The 17,926-nt window shown below is 43.4% G+C and overlaps 1 protein-coding gene across 1 annotated transcript in view; it reads right to left on the reverse strand.

Annotated features, from left to right (window-relative positions):
- Window positions 1-3,226: 3,226 nt before the first annotated feature.
- odad2 (outer dynein arm docking complex subunit 2) overlaps window positions 3,227-17,926 on the reverse strand; it is a gene marked incomplete at both ends in the record, with an annotated part of 47,335 nt that continues 32,635 nt past the window's right edge. The window contains 4 exons of the mRNA XM_080544455.1: window positions 3,227-3,340; window positions 9,951-10,172; window positions 10,385-10,573; window positions 15,517-15,631. Coding sequence (XP_080400581.1) covers window positions 3,227-3,340; window positions 9,951-10,172; window positions 10,385-10,573; window positions 15,517-15,631 — 640 coding nt within the window. The remainder of the gene's footprint in view (window positions 3,341-9,950; window positions 10,173-10,384; window positions 10,574-15,516; window positions 15,632-17,926) is intronic.

Raw genomic sequence — 17,926 nt, forward strand, 5'->3', positions numbered from 1 at the left:
TTGAATCTCGAGGGCACATGACCCTGCGGGGAAAAGGAAGCTGCCACACTGCTGCAGCCCGCTGTGCAAACAGTGGGAAAGTGCGACACACTACACACAGAACCAACAGGCCTTGCGGTGTGAGCCGAGCGGTAATGATATAAAACCCTAATTTACAGATTGAAAACAGAGGCTGTCGTTCTCCTCTGCCCCCAGCTACCAGCTTTAGGTCTGCTCCGTGTTTTTGGAAGTGACACTGAGAGACCCTTGTGTACGCTATATTTTTAATGGCTGCATCGCAAGCAAATGCTGCTGCTACAGTTAGGAACTTATATTAAAATGGCACTTCGCCTCTGGAGGAGGGAGAAAAGCCACTTCTGATATTTGGAAGGAACTTTTACTGTTCATTAGTTGCCTTTATGAAATAATTCAGCCAAGGGCGCCCAGGGCGATGTGGGATTTTTAGAACATTTTCCGTTCTAAAACAATTGCAGCAGCTTGTATCACAATATCTCTGTCGAGTTCCAAGAGTACGCTCTCCCTGGCCGTACGCTGTAAACGGGCAACACTGAAGAAAGCAGAAGTCGTTCCACTAAACTGGGAACACGCAGTCCCACGATACGTCATAATGTGTATCCTAATTCAACCCTTGACCTTGGTCATGTCCTCCACCCTGATCCATCACCCTGATCTATGGAGAGGTCTGGAATTACATCAAGGCCAATGGCATTGATGAGAAGTACCAGTTAAAATACTGGGGTGTGGCATACGGCAAACGTCTACACGTTTTTCCTCAAACGGGGGACAGCAAGGGATATCCCTCCACTATTTCTGGCCCCTTCGATGAAGCCATGAGAAGGACGGAGTCTCCAATGGCGACTAAAGGCAGGGACAGGGACGTAATTGCTGCTTCAGCCGAGGCGTGGAGACAGAACCTCTAATTTCCCATGAATAATGTCCCTGCGCCGGCGGACCGGCCACAGAAAGTGGCAGTTTCCTTTCTCAGAGGGATTGTGGCTCTGCTAATACACTGAACTGTGGCTTTATGACCAATGGGCCAGAGGACCAGGCTCCGAAAACCAGCTCACTCTCTTCCTGTCTGGCTTTCTCCCTTGTGTTTCTGAAAGAAAGTGCAACCCAGGGCCTCGGCAAACACACGTAGAAGTCGTATTTCTTTTATGATAACAAGCGGGCTTTAAAATGGTAAATCAAGGGTCATCCGAGATCTGAGCACTGTTGGGAAGACATTGCATAGAGAGAGGGAATATATCTTTCTCTGGTTAAGCTCTGTGGATAATGCTAAGCACCTTGAATTCCCAGGCAGTGCAGTGCCTCTCCCACCGGTGGCTAAAACATGGAGGTTTGCACATCTCATAAATTCCTCTCCTTCAGTGGAACATGCAACATTTGTTGAATAATGTTAGCTATGCATATCCTTCCAGTCATCAACCTTGCAGTCATCAAAGAGGGGGAGGGAGGGAAGAGAGAGAAAGAGAGAGAGAGAGAGCGAGAGAGAGAGAGAGAGAGAGAGAGAGAGATACTGTATGATGGTATTTTTCTCTGCTTGCTTAGAATGCTTTTCATTTAAACATTTCCCAAAAATCTTTTCAGATACAGCATATTTTGGAGGAGGCCGTAAATCATGTTTCCATTGGAGGAAAGTGCCATCAATCACTGATTAATTTATATGGTTCAAATGGTTTTGAGACAATGCCTCACTTCAGCCCAGCTCCTAGTCGCTTTTCCCTCTTCAAAGTAATCAAGTTAACGTTCACTCTCTACTCTCTCCATCAACGCTCTCACAGTAACCCTGAGTGGCAGCTGGTATTGCTTAAACATCTAAGTGATGAACATTTTTTAACCACATATTTTTTTATGTTTTCCTAATTTTGTATATTAGCTTGGGCTGATATTAATGATGAAAGTCCCTTGAGCTTTTATGGCTTTTTCTGTGGCTGAGTGCTATGGCTGTAGAGGCTAATTGAGACCAGGTCACTGAATCGGATGGGAGGGGAAGTCTGAACGCAGCCTGTTGGGAAACAATGGAAACTGACATGGCCTGTTTGGACTAGGCACACCGGACCCAAGACACAGACACACTCAGTCAATGTACCACTACTGTAGGGATGGCGGAGCATTCCCACTACATTCTCATCTATTTATCATTTCATATGTATGAACAAGCGATAGTAGTTATTGTCTTAATGATACCTAGAAAATGTCAAATTCCTCATGAATCGTTTAATGGGTATTGTTGAGCAGATGCCATTATAGGGTTTTGTAACGAGGTTGTCCCTTTGCCCACAAATAGTTATGTTGTTTTTTTACAGGCAAAAATAATGAGGAGATTCAGAATGCATTTTCACAATTACCTATAATGACTTACTCTGTCCACAACGCAACGTATAGAAGGTCATTGTGACTAATACAGTAAGTAAACTACTCATACCAATTACCAATTACATACAAATTCATATTTACTTGTATTGTAGAGCAAAAGGGACCTTCTATTGTATTATCACCATATTTTGCCCATTTACATCATCAATTAGATTGAATATTATTATAATAAACATTTATATTCAACATTTATAAGAATACATAATTTTCATCTGTATAGACTCACAGTGGAGGAATACACTAAAGTCATATTAACTGATAGGTAATGATGCACAATTAGGTCAGTTTAGAACCGACTCGTTGGAGGTTGTGTGTTTGTGTTTCCTAAACCATATTTAGCTTTTTAAAGACCTTGTGTTGAAGTGAGTAACAGAACCAGATGTGGGTCTTGTTTAGATATCAGTGTCTCATGTGAATTATGTAAGGAATTTGACTACAGTGTATAGAACATGTTTGACTACGGCTCTTAACCGCTTCACTGTCAGGAAAGTGTGGAGTATCTGGCATGGGAGCAAACAGGGGAAGAACGCATTTATTGTTATCATCAAATTAAACACTGCAAAAATGAGGAAGAGTGTGTGTTTCCTACAACGAAATAATGATCTATACATTTATGAGACGGAATAAATAGCTTTGTGCTATTGCAGAGAAAGAAGGAAAACCAGTATATATTTGTCACACGTCATATTTGATTGGAAGGACTCTTATTGGGTAGAATAGGGGTGGCGAGAGGAAACTCTGGGATTGTGACTGACGTAAACACACGATGCCCACAGCAGACCTCATGGGTGATGAGGTCATAGAAGCTGTTGGAGTGGGATTGTTGTTCTTGTTGCGGTCGATGTTGTTAACCGTCTCTAGCCTTTTCATTGACCAGGGCGAGCCGACGGATGTTAGCCACGCAGCCAGCCGCTGCCTCTTGGAGAACCTCGTCAGTGGACCCCATCATGCCAAGGAGGGGCTAGAACAGAGGGGGAGAGGACAGGAAAGGGTTACATAGACACTCATCACTGTAATAGTGTACTTCATTCATTCTCATACAATCTAGTAACAGAACGGGTATGGTCAACTGGGATGACACTTGCAAGTAGTCTCATTCATGTCGACGGCATTTCCATACTCGACTCTAGGTCTCGAGAGGCTCACTCCATTGTAGCCGTAGTGCTAGCCTAATGATCGGTGGGAATGCATGCCCTGCAGTTAGTTGTGACTGTCTGTCACACAGGCTGCAATGGCGTGCGTCTCTGTGTGTGTCCTGTTTTAACCTAACCAGGCTTGAGCAGTGGGGTTACAGCTGTAAGCACATGCCTCTGAAAGTTTGTTCAGATGAAAGCGTTTGTCAAGCAGGCGGCCTGGGCATTAAAAACCTGAGCACGAACCACACCACTTGACAGACTTCCACTGCTCAAAGGTCAGATTATATCCGACTATTACTGGCTTGTATAATGGATCTTTTTTGATCTTATTGCAGAACACGGGTTTTTCCCTCTCTAGAAATTGAGCTTTCGGGGGACATTTTGGGAACATAAAATAATACATTAAAACGTTTTTATTGTGTTCAAAAGAGTTACTTATTATACTGTCACATCAATGTAAACTTATGGACAACTCTGCCAAAGACACACTGTGGGCTATGGTACACTTATGCTACATCTTTCTGTTTTTTTCAACAGCGAAATGAGTACCACAAGCTTGTGGGTAGCTGTAGTCTTGTATCAAAATGAAAGTAAACACATGCACACTTTGGCGCAATGAGCATTTTAAACACAGTGACCAATCTGTGCTCCTTCATGAATCACAATGGTGTGCCACACTCACAACTTATTTTGGAGGTTTTCTGGATTACATCATTAATGAAGCGAAGGCTACATTAAAATCTCTAAACAAAACACTCAAAAGCTCTCAAACACTAAACAATATAGCCTAATATAAAATGTCTCTTTAAAGCTTTTTACAACAGCAAAGTGTTTGGATAAAGTCTCATACAGCAAGAATGTGCCGAACCAGGCTTTGTCGTGGTGTTTGAACAGGCCGACCAATTGTGTCCCTCTGTTTCACTGTCCAAATGACACATCCTCAGTGATCTGTTAAGTAACACAGCAAACAATATCGAGACAGTGTCCTACATACAAAAGAAAAGAAACCTAAGACCTAGACCAAACACCTAAATCCTTCATTCACAGATCCAGATCCGTTTCGTTAAGCAGTGTATACGCTCCTTGTTCTGTGTGCCGTGTCTTACGATGAGGAGAGAAACTTCAGATATTCAGTCTGACTTAACTGGTCAGGAAGTGTATCTCTCTTTCTCTCTCTCTCTCTCTCTCTCCAGACCAGATGTCCAGCCAGCTAGGGAAGTGATGAGATTCCTTTATCGTTTCACGTGCTGAAAATCGGTCATTGAGGTCCTTTTTTAGGGTTTATATCTTCACTATAACAGGGTGTGTGTGTGTGTGTGTGTCTGTGTGTTTGTTTGTGAGATCTGTGCCTCACATCATACCTCATCTGTTCTTATCTCCATCTATCTGAAACAGCTTGGCCCCTCACAGTTCAGCACTCGTGTACTTATTCTAGAGGCACTTGTGTCTGTTCTTTGCCATGTTGAATGAATGAATGAATGAATGAATGGACTTTATTGTCATTGCTACAGTACAGGTACCAAACAACGACATTTAGGAGGGGTGGCTCCCCTGGTGTTAGGAAAGGGGAAAAAAACACTTTTTAAAAAATCACAAGAAGGGAAGGAGCTGGTTTACATAAATAAAGGCTATGTACACTATTCACTGTACTATACTGTACAGATAGACGACTAGGGTTGTCATATTGCACAATAGTATTATTTCACATTTGTTTAAAGTGTCACAGTTTGCAGGCTTGAAATGTACATGTTTGTGCCTCAGCACTACACCTGATTTTTTCAGGCCAGCAGCTGCCATCAATTGATGTTATCAATGTGTTCGTAATGTATGGCACAGTGTGACTGGGAGGTTAAACTAGAACTCTTTCCGTGTTACATGCACAACTTAAAAGGCTGCTCTGCACATTTGTGTGGTCAACACGGTGCCAAGGCACTGAGAAAAGACATTCCCAGAATTGTCTGCTCAAAGATAAATAGTGAAAGGAAAACAGATGAAAGATGAAGTTTCTATCTCCTCTCCGTGTAGAAGCACGGACAGACTCTAGGCTACACATTGACAACCCCTAAAAGCTGAGAAAATAACACCCCTTCAATTCCATTCGTCCTAAAAGAGAAGAAAAAAAAGAAGAGGATGTTGGCCCATGAATGTCAGTCTTTCTCAATGCATCAGTGTATCAGCGAGTATTTTGAGGCAGCGACATCAGTTGTCGGTTTTCATAACGATTTTTAAATAGCATCCAAAACACCTCTGAAAAGCAAACTTATATCCACAAGCTCCAGAAAACATGCAGCCAGACCCGGGGACAAGTCTCTTTTGTGAAAACTAGAGGATGCCTGAAAAGTGCCAGAAGCAGCGTTTTGCCAACCTCATAGCATGTTATTCAGACGTGGCCAAATAAGGTCTCCTGAAGCGCACAGCTAGGCTAAGATAAGCGTGTCTCTCTTTGCATTTTTCCCCCCCCCCTATCCCTCCAGCTGGGATCTCAAAGAATATAATACAGCACTTGTTCCGATATTCTCCTCTGACCACAGTAACATGAACACTTGTCTCTGGTTTGAATAATGAATCAGGGAGTCTGAGGTTTTACACTTCAGTGGACTCCTGTGTGTCCTGACCTCCGAGAAGGAGCTAGGGAAACACGCTTCCCCCTGGCTGTTTTGGCAAGGGTGTGTGGAGGGAGAGGCCTGCACATTGTTGCATGTGCATGCACACATCCCATCACACATGGAGGTGTCACAGTGTTAAGTGCTCTGGTGTTGGGCTGCTGCTTGAGGAGTTGGGGTCTGAATCCCCCAGAAAAAGCCCCTCAGTCTTGACAGCCATTTAGGGCTCAGATCCAGGCCCTCCGTTCCCATGTTTCAGACTCCCCAGTGTGGGCAAACAGCACAAACAGGCAGCATTTAGCTAGGCTGAGGGGAAGTTACTGAGGGGAAGTCAAGGTAAACATTAAACAACATTCTCTACGGTCTCCAATGAGCCAGGGACCGTTTAAGCTGGTTTCTCTCTCGGTCTCTCTCTCTGAGAGAGAGGGGGGGGGGGGGGGGGGAGTTTAAAAATCAATGACTTGGGGTATGACTTGTGGAAAGTTTACTGTAAGACTTTCAAATCTGAATCTAAGCTGGTCCCCACACCCCACAGAGTCTAACCTGAGAGAGCCAGACATTCCTCATCCCCAGGCTGAGAGGAGTTAAGAGTCAGAGCACCTTAACGTAGAACACAACCAGGCATTTCAAACGTACAGCTGAGCACGGGTGGCGTGGTTGTGGTTTCATCTGCTCACCACATCCCTACTGTACAGGTACCGTAGGTCCTCTTCCAGAGAGAGCATGACTAAGAGGAAACTTCAGAAATATGTCTGACGTACACTGTTTGAATTCTGGTGCTCCCTCTCCCTCTCTCTCCCTCTCCCTCTCTCTCCCTTTCTCTATTCTTTCTCTTTGTCACCCTTCACCCTGTGAGTGTCAGCAATGTAGAACCCCAAGAAAATGAAAGCAAACACTAACAGTGCGAGCACAGGAGTATGCATGGCAACAACAGTCGAAATGTTTTTCTCATTTAGGAACTTAAAGCCTAAAATAAAAACCAGGACCTGGCAACAGACATTTTCTGGAATACCTTCAGTTGAAAAATTACCAATAATTACCATCCGCATTTTGTAATTTACATCAATTTACTTCACAAAGCTTTTCTTATGAAAGAGCCCCTTTAATACAAAAAGCTGGCTAAAGCTGTCTACAAGGATTTATGGTTTTAGCAAACAATCCTCAGTCCTCTGGAAAGCGATGTAAAGCAAAAAGGAGGGTGTGTTGATTTTGTTCGAGGGACAAAATAAAGCACATCCTTATAAAACTGTGAGATACCAAGTGTAGATGTCAAATCAAACGAGGAGGGCAATTCATCTTGGTGCTTTTTCGCTTTGCCCTACACACTTCCTCTGGGAAAGCAGCCCCCGAGTCCCATTCCTGAACAAGGCTTGTTCTTAAAGCCCAACAGGCTCCCTCAAGAGAGAACCAGGGAACACAGCTCGGAACAACACACACAGTGACACAATGACAGAAAACACAAGAAAGGGGTCGCTCGGAAACTTGGGACACAAACATTTGAGGCAAAGTATTTTGCACTGCCTCTTGAAATCAGCAGGGTATTGCCAAACACACAGTAAAATAGTTTGCATTTCGGTTCTGCTTTAAACAGCTGTTATATAAAGATGTTTTTTTTTCTTTCATAATTTCAATTGCAACATTACAAGTTAGCTTAAACGTTTTCATACAGTTTATGAATCTGAAGAGATGCAATGAAATAAGTATTTGGATATTTTTTGAAGACTGAGGGACAGAAAAAAAAGAGCAAAAAAACTCAGACGGGTTACTAATGTGTTTTCCAGTGTAAAATACTTTCTTTTCAATGCTTAATTTCCTCTGCTAAGCTTAGGGGACTGAGCTATACACCATTAAGAAGGCTGGGGAGGAAAGTTACTTACTGAGAACAGAATTCAGGGGAGAGAAGGATACACTAAGAGAAATCCTTCGAAATCATTATCGTACTTGTGGGTGTACTGTACATGTTTTGAGAGCTTTTCAATGGCAGAGAAAGGCCCTTTGAAATACGGTTGCAATAATACAAGGGGCAGTCTTGAGTTTTACACTCGGCCGTAAATAAGACTGCTGTACAGTCGGAGAACAGCTTCGGTCCTCGATAAACCCACTCAAACGCATTCAGAACGATAGGAAATATTGTTTTAACACATTCTCTGTCACACCATTGCGTATATCATAAGCAGAGCGTACAGGCTCAATGACTCTCAGTCTGGAACTGACAACCTCTCATGTTGTAATGTTTCCTGAGGGTCACCCAGGTGTACATCAGCTCTCAGACTGAACCCAGACAGAACAATGCACCCGTGTTTCTGCGTCTCCGATTAAGAACAAATTAAACACGCAATACTGGTGTAACATGGCCTTTTGTGATTAAGCTCTTTAAAGTCCCAAAATACATTTTGGAGTTGTGTCGAAACTTTGTACTGGTACATTAATAAGGGCAAAGCGAAAGGGACTGATTAAAAGGGTGGTATGCAGTGTTTGCGCACACACACACACACACACACACACCACACACACACACGCACGTAGACACTCACACACACACACACACACACACACACACACACACATACACATAAGCACAGATGCACGCACGCACGCAAACACACACACACACACACACACACACACACACACACACACACACACACACAGCTATCCAGTTTTTGTCGTGGCTTGAACTACAAAAAACATTCAGCTTAACGACTTTTGCAAATTGGACATTACTCTTTCGGAACACCCAATGTTCAGTCCAGCTACCAATTATGGGTAGTGTTGAACCACATACACAGCAACAGCAGATCAAGCTAAAGTACACCATTAAATGAACATGGGAAAAAATATTTGGCTGCAATGGCAGAACCACTTCATAATTTATATCACAGTTGTTATTGAAAAAAGGAGATTAACTCTATGTGGTCACAAAAGATTTCTCACGTGAAAATCGTGCTCTGAAAATATGACCAGCCTGAAACATTTTCCCAAACATTGAATTATCCTCTATGACCAAACATAATCTAAACATAAAATCTCTACATCAATGTCAGACATAAACATCAGCATTTTGGGAAAAGTTGAGGAAATAAAACTGATTAATAGAGACTATTATTCTGGATCTCTAAGATGCCTTGCTTGTCCCCTACATCCAAAGGCACTTCAGGAACTGTAATAACGTAGACTATTTAGATTTCAATGGATGATTTAATCAGAGAAAAAAATCTCTGTACCATAAAAATCTCCACTGTAACATAATGTTGCTCTATTTCGACTCTGGGCTACTTTGTCCCTTATTCCTTGGCCGAAAACATGTCATCGCCGCATTCTGCTCTCATTTCCAGGGACGACTCTTAGCAACAGTTACCCAAGCTACAGCCTTTTGACTTGCTCTGTAATGGCATCTAGGGTCTACAAGGGAAGTGGCACTTTGCACACATTGAGTTGTTTGCTTTTCTGAATTCCCATGACGGTTAGAAAGTGGAGTCATGTTTCCGCCGAGAATAAAACTAGCTTTGTTTCTGCTCCGTTGGTCAAAGGCTCTGAAAATAGTTACAGCTTTTCAACGTTTATTACCAATGTTTTCACACATCACTAAAACAAGTGTGATGGGGGCTCAAAGCATTTTTCGTCAATGCTTATGATACATTTTGTCTCAAAACACCAACTTAATCAAAAAAATAAATAACAAAAACCTTTGTCTACGCTGAAAACAAAGTGTAGAGTGTAGTGTAGTGTAGAGAATGTTTAGAATATGCTTAGAAAAATATCCTGAGATATGAATGAATGAATAAAAACCCCAAATATGAACAGCTAGTCTTGGCATTGGGGATCAGCATACCTTGACCACTCCGTTCTCTTGCATGGTGAGGCAGTTGTTGGGGTCCTTGGAGAGCTGGAACAGGGCCTGTGCTGTGGCCTGGTGGACTGAGGACTCTTTGGACTTAAGATAGCGCACAAGTGGGGCCACGGCTCTTGCCTCCCCAAACGACACCCTGTTACTCCCCCACATGCAGCAGCGGGCGATGGCCTCCGCCAGGTGACGACGGAGTTTATCATCAGTCTGCAGATGGAGAATAAGATACCAGATACCATCTGAAACTATTCAACACAACTCATTTCGACCATTAACTGGCCCTTTAAATGAGAAATTATGATTCACTGGATAATCAATGGAAATCCATCTATAAGCCTGCATGTTGCCAGTGAAATTCAGGCCAATTGTTTTGGTTTGATTTTCTTTGATTTTTTTCTAAGAAGCAGAGGTGTTCTTACTGTGTTTGTCAGCTTGGCCAGCATCCGGACAACCCCGTGATCGGTGATGACTGCCAGGTTCTCTTCGTCTTTGGCTATCTTGGCTATGGCGGCGCAGACGCTCGCCAGTACCTCTTTGTTTGGCGATTTCAGCAAATTAACAATCAGTTCCAATCCACCGACAAAGGAGCGCACCATTTCCCCTGCGTCCTAAAGTCAAAAAGCCTTATTATTAGCTGGTGCTTCAATCTGTGGAAAAAAAAGGGGAAATGGGCAAGGAGGGGAGCAGGGGCAAGAGAAAACAAAAGAAACACACAAGCAAGGAAAAGAGGCCTTTTCATCAGCCTTAACAACCATCAAAGAGCCATTAATGCAGTCCAATTGTAGGTAAGGTGAGTAGCTATGGCTTTGCCCTGCTTTCCGCTTCAAGGAAAAGGCCATTGTCTATATGAATGAGGAGTGCCAAGTCAAGTATGCAAAATAACTGATAGGTCTGTCTAAAATAAAAATACACATCCTTTCCAGAAATGAAGAAGCACAAATTGCTTGACTTGCTTGCTTATTAAACATTTGGATAGTGGATATGTCAGCCTGTTTCATGACAGGAGTTAATCAATTTTGGATGATGAATTATTTGGACTATTTTGAAAACATGGTGTAAGAGATTAGTCAGTGGCACTGAAGGAGTGTGCTTCCCCAGGCTGGCATTGGTTTGTGTTCATGGCACCAGTGGGTAGCTGGTACCACAGGACTCTGAGCCACTTATGCGCAATGCCATCCGGGCCAGAAGCTGGTGGGGAGCTCTCGGGGGAACCACAGCGGAAGAGTGGGCACATACAGTACATATGCATGGCTTGGCACATCAGCCCACGTTTTAAATCAGAACTCACCATATCACCATTAAAGGGAGGAATAAATCAAGGTGGCAGTCGGCAACGCTCAATAATATGAAAATAGAACAGAGATTACTGAAAGCATGTAATTAGGGAGGGAAGAATGCAAGTCACACAAAGCATGCTCCATTTACATCTCCATCAAAATATCGACAGTGCTTCTACAACCCTGGCAATGTTGGGGAATAGTTCCACAACTCGTAGCTCAACTGTTAGTGTGACTACACTTGCTTTCTTCTTTCTCAGTGATTTCAGAGCGTTGGTTTCAGTCACATGCCTTCTGTCATAGTAATCTGTCAGTAGCTGACTGTTGTGTGTGGGACGAAGTAGTTTCGATGTAGTGAACTACTTTTTCAAGTAGCTACAGTATACAGTGGGATGCAAACATGTGGGCACCCCTAGTCAAAATGCCTTTTACAATTAATATCTAAGTGAAAAGAAGCAAACCTAACCTCTAAATGGTACAAAGTTAAACATGACATGATATCATCACATTTTAAAGCAGGATTCATTTTTATGTGTAGCTTTTTACAGTTTCTAAATAATAAAACAAGGAAAAAGGCCTTGTGCAAAAGTTTGGGAACCCTGTCAGCTAGTACTCTGTAACTCCTCCTCGGGCAACTATAACAGCTTGCAAACGCTTCCTGTAGCCAGCTAAGAGTCTTCCTTGTTTTGGAATGTTTCCCCATTCTTCCTGGCAGAACACCTCTAGCTCAGAAATATCAAGTCTGGGGACTGTGAGGGCCATTCCAAAACCGTCATCCGTCTTTCCTGGAGGTACTTCATGGTTGATTTTGAGGTATGCTTCAGGTCATTGTCTTGCTGGAATACCCAACCTCTCCTCAGCTTCAATTTCTGGACCGACCTTCGAACATTAGCCTGTAGAACTTCTTGATATTTGGTGGAATCCATTCTTCCTTCCACCTGCACAATATTGCCTGTGCCCCGAGCTGCTACACAACCCCAAAGCATAATGGATCCACCTGCATGCTTAACACTTGGCAAGGTGTTCTTCTCTACAAATGCTTCACCCTTTTTTCTCCAAACATCTTTTTGTGGCCAAAAAGTAAAATTGTGGTTGTTCCAATAGGCTTCAGGTTTCTCAAGGTTTTCTTTTGCATACTTCAGACGCTTAATTTTGCCTTGAGGTCGTAGGAAAGGCTTCTTTCTGGCAACTCTGCTATGTAGGTCTACGCTTTATTGTTGTCCTGTGAACAACTAGACTGGTGTCTGCTACTCTTTTTTGCAGCTCTTTTACAGTGATGTGTGGGTTCTTCTGAGCATTTCTCACCAGATCCCTGGCCATTCTATCTGAAAATGTTCTTGGTCTTCCAGATCTTGCCTTGACTTCAATTGTTCACTTTATTTTCCATTTTCTGATGATGTTTCTGACAGTGGAAATGGCTAGTTTGAAATGCTGTGAGAGTTTTCTTTTGTAGCCTTCTCCTTGATGGTGGAAGTGAACTATCTTGATTCTTGAACTGTTTAGAGGAACCCATGGTTTTTAACACAATGGTCAGACACAACAGCCACCACAGTCGGATACTTTAGAAGGCATGGAGTTACTTCAGAATATAGAGTTCAAGCCTGGAATTATATTCACCTGACTCATTGAAGCCCTAACGAGTAAATCACTTTGGTCTGAGCCTTAGTAATTATCTTCTCAAAAGGTAACAAAGAATAATCCCGATCCTTTTGCACAGGGCCCTTTTCCTTTTTTTATCATTTAAAAACTCTGAAAATAAAAATAAACCTTACTTTAAAATGTGCATTTAAAGTTACTTTAAAAGGTGTAATGTTTGACTTTTTGACAAAGTATATTTCTTTCAAGGGTAGATAACGTGTAGTTTAACTAGGCCTACTTCCCATGTACGTAATTTGTCATTAGATAAATACATTTTCAGAGTAGCTTCCCCAACACTGGACATTGGGAATGCAAACTACTTTCTCAAAGGCCTCTGTACACATACTGTAGAAAAACACCTGTTAAAAGGAAACTGACTTGCATTTAACTGATAGAGGAACAGAACCGCTAGACCACCAGACAAACAGAGCAGTGATTTGCAGTGATGTTCCAGCCGCAGCAGGTAATGTGACAGTGCACCCTGCCCAGTGAGGACAGAGTGCTGAATGGATGGCTCTCTCTCTCTGACAGAGCACAGAGCTGGTTGGGGCACTGAGGCTATGTCTATGGGCCCTCAGATGCCGTGCCAGAGGATGAGCTGTGTGTGCGGGGCCAGGGCCAGGAGCTGACCCCCCGACGCACACAGGAAGCCCTTCCTCAGGAATACTGATGATGCCGAGAGTCCCAGCGACAGAGGAAGCGCTCTCAAGCCACCAGCTGCGACAGACTAGTGAGGATCTCTTTCATGGCCTGGATGGCCCCCAGATCTGAAAACCGCAGCATTATGAGGCTACATACGGAAGGCCCCTGCTATTCTCCCTCCGAAGATGAAATGAAATAGAAAACACATTATCTGACGTGCCCGATATCTCCACCGAGGGGGAGGCCGGTCCAAGTGCACTGACCCCCTCTCTCTCTCTCTGTGTCTCTCTCTCTCTCTCTCTCTCTCTCTCTCTGTCTCTGTCTCTCTCTGTCTCTCTCTCTCTCTGTCTCTCTCTCTCTCTCTCTCTCTCTCTCTCCCCCTCCCTCCCTCCCTCCCTCTCTCTCTCTCTCTCTCTCTCTCCCAATCAGGCGGTCACGCCATTTACGGACACTACGAAAAGGAAAAATCTATCAAGCATCACAAGTTGCCCGCCATTTAGGCGAATGAATGATGACTTCATTACACGAGTGGGCAGGTTGCACCCTCTTTGATTGAGGAACAAAGCTAATTGACTGATTCACTGCTAAGCCTCGGCTCTGTGTATAATAAGTGGACTTTAGTCAGAGCTGGCCAGTGCAAGTGGGGCATGCTGTGACGCATGTGATGTATGTGTCTGTGTCTGTGTCTGAGGAGGAGCAGAGGTACAGAGCATCCAGCAGCTGCATTTACACCATGATTCTCTCATAAATCCACTCTGGAGCTGCTAACTTAAACCACATGGGGGTTTTATCTAAATAACTACCGCACCGAGCGATATCGGGTTCCCTGACTCGCTCGACAGGGCAAAAAAAAGCACTGTTTAGCTCTTGTCATTGCCCCTGTCTCAGAAATCACCCCAAAGAGCAAGTACATGTATTCACTAAAAATTGGCACCGTGACGTCCAGACAAACATTGTCAAACTTTGTTAGCTTTCAATAGGGAGCTGCGGTCCTCCTCTGTCCATATGGTCGCCATACATCATTTTCGCCACACTTCTGGCCCGCAGAAAATTCCAGCGAGTAAAAAGAGCTTCAGCCCGAGACACCTGCCTGGGCCCGATATATCTGTTTAAACTTAAACACATTGTCCGGAAAACGAGCTGTTTACGTTAAACATGGAGATAATCTAATAGAACAAAATGTAACATTTGTATTAGAAAATCAAATCATACAACAGATCAAGGAATCAAACTGACTGACTTCTGACAGAAAGGAGAGTTTGATTGACACAGGGATTGTACCTGCAGTACTAGCCTACAGTACATCATGTAACTGTTACAGTAATAATGGCAGGAATGGTATAGGTCCATTCCAGTATTCCGTAGATGTATACAGTATGTTGAGTCTAGGCTCCGGCTGTAAGAGAGTGAGGTCAGATCAGGCATGGTCTGGCTGTAAGAGGGTGAGGTCAGATCAGGCACGTCTGGCTGCCCGGCTTGTTGTGCAAGATGCTGCTGGTTGTGCGTCTGTAACGAAGAGCATGTTGAGAGAGGCTTTTCGGCTGAGGAATCAGAACTCACGCCACAGGATATTACTCCAAGTCTCTCTCTCTCTCTCTCTCTCTCTCTGCCTGTTTCGCAGTTCACCAACAGAGTGCAGCGCTTTCTGCTTCCTATTAAGTGGAGGGTTCATGTAAGCCACCGTTGACACAGAGGTGCCCCTGCCTCCCTAACACCAGATCGGACAGGAGGAGGAGAGGCTCGGAAAGGCTCACGTGCATGATTATATAAACAGGCTTCTGTTAAGAGAGTGTGATCGAAAACATGATAATCTTGTGCGGTTAAAACAACTGGGACAAATTCTATGCCAGTGTTAAGGTTTCATAGTTACAGTGCACTTCAATACACAGTTTATACAAATTAAGGATTTGTCCTTTTTCAATCGTGCCCAGCAGAATTCAATGATGAAAAAGAAAGAACATTTCGGTGTAGTGAGAAATGGATCTGTACTGCACCTTTGCATTCTCAATGCATGGACAGATGGCCCACGCAGCGCTGGCCTGGACATCTGGGTTGGGGTTTTTCAACAAGGACCAGAGCAGGCGAACTCCATCCAGGCGGTCAATGATCCTGTAAGGAGAGAGAGAGAGAGAGAGAGAGAGAGAGAGAGAGAGAGAGAGAGAGAGAGAGAGAGAGAGAGAGAGAGAGAGAGATGGGGGGGGGTGGCGGTACTGTGTGATCTGCTCCATACTTTCACACTTAAGAGAAGCATTTGAGCGCTTCTCTTTCTCTTTTCTGACTGGGCAATATCAGCCTACGTTCAGGCATTGAATAACCAACTGCAAGGATGGATCAGCCCATTTCTCATACAGTTTTTCTCAATTCTGAAAAATCCACTCTGTCTGTTTAGGAAAGTGAATCTCCGTGAGAAAGCATGCACGTTGATGATAGGCCTTGTATGATAGCATGTACTGTATCGCGCTCTATACATACTGTATATTTATTTATAGAAGCGAGACAAACTTATACTGTGTGGTGGGAGTTCGTTTCGTCGGGCAAAAAAGGGGACTTCTGTCCAAATCAAACAGAGCCAGAGACAGGTCTCTCTATATTTCATTACGTCTGAGTGAGGTTTACTTAAGCATAAGCCGTATTTCATGCTGCGTACATGACTGTAGTCAAGGCTGTAGTCAGGGTCTGGGAACCCAAAGAATTACGCCACAGTGCACCCGTTGTCTGGTATAAATAACATGTAACGTGTTCCCCATGTGTGCTTCCACCAACAAGGCCGACATTGAATGCTGTCATAATTACTTAAACACTCCCTAATCACAGTATCACCGTGACCGGCAACGAGCGAGCACTCATCAGAGACGTCCCCGCGCCATCTGTCTTCCGTTTGCACATAAATCAGTCTGGGGGATCATAACATAAGATTCCAGTCCGCAGGGCCTCTTAAATCCAGCCCAACAACAAACTCAACTTCATATCCTCCGCCAAAACAGCGCTGTCCTCGCAAGAAGCAGGTATGAAACACGTTAGCATGAAAAGACAACTGACAGTGAAGAATTGAAACGGAGACCGCAAACCCTCAAGGCATTTGCAAAACGTGTGTTCCTTTAGTAGCTACATTGGAACTTATCTGAAAAAAGTCGGAGAATGTAATGTGATATTTTCCTGATTTTTTTAGCTCCCATTTTGTCTATGATGTCATTAACCATACGATGCTATGGTTTCACAATAAAAAGAAACACTTGAACATTTGAAATGGTTTCGGAGGGATTCATAACAAAACAGGCCCAATAAGAGTTAAAGGATTAACTTATTTAAAATAGTTAAGGATATAACCACCATCACAGTACACAGTGTGTTGTTGAATGGTAAGATAAAGTGAATTTGCAGATATGTCACCATTGACATTCTCTTAAACTGTCCTAAGCAATTTTATAAAAATGCAAGACAGTGCAACATAAAATGAGCACATGAGTGAAGTGAAATACTCACACAACATAAGGAATAATCCCTTATACTGGTTTAGCAAAAATAAAAGACAGACAAGAATTCAGCGCCTGATGGTCAGTAGTAATATCAGAGGTTGGATCCCAGCCTGCAGTTCCCCAGTCTAGTGAGCAACAATGGCAAGACTGGGTCAGTACCCGGGTTCTCTTAATCTGAGAAACAGCTCTGACCATGTTGGTTTGGAGCAGGAAACAATCCAATGTGAGCTATGTTAATTGCTCAGCAAACTACTGTACACAAGTCTCAAAATAAGTAATCACCCGCAAAGACATACAAAACGTTCTCGTGGAAATAACGACTTTCTGTCCACAAGGGTGTAAATGCGAAACATTACAAGACATGGCCTAAATATACATCCCATGAGAAAACATGGTTCACATAGGTGGGTGGAATGTGGATGTAACATAGGCTCCTTTTGGGGGGGACTCACTGTATTGAATCTCTCGCTAGTTAATTGCTGAAATGGCTTTATTTTGTCCAAATAAAGTTCTGCACTTTTATTGCACCCCTGTGGTTTGGCACATCCATAAATGTATTACTCTTTCATACAACGGCGCTGAACGAGGCGAACTAACAACATGCGCTTGAACGTCGAGTTCTTTATTTGTGTCCAGCGTTAATTAAGAATGTTCTTGCAGTCTATAACAGCCTTGTAAAAGCAACGAGATGCAGATGGACGTGCTTGTCCGTGCGGTGTTCCGTAGCATCAAAGCCAAGTGAGCGCTGCAGTAGAAGGACTCGACGGGTATGATCACTGTTTATGTTATTCCAGCCATGAGAGGCTTGGACAGCTCAAGGTATGCTACTCTGACCAGCTCAGCACCGAAAGTGACCACAAGCCTACAGTAAAACCCCAGGATGCACACCACAACCGACAGTTATCGCAGCAGGTATAATAAACAAGGC

Source organism: Nansenia antarctica (assembly GCF_963989245.1).
Source record: "Nansenia antarctica genome assembly, chromosome: 13".
NCBI lineage: Eukaryota > Metazoa > Chordata > Actinopteri > Argentiniformes > Microstomatidae > Nansenia > Nansenia antarctica.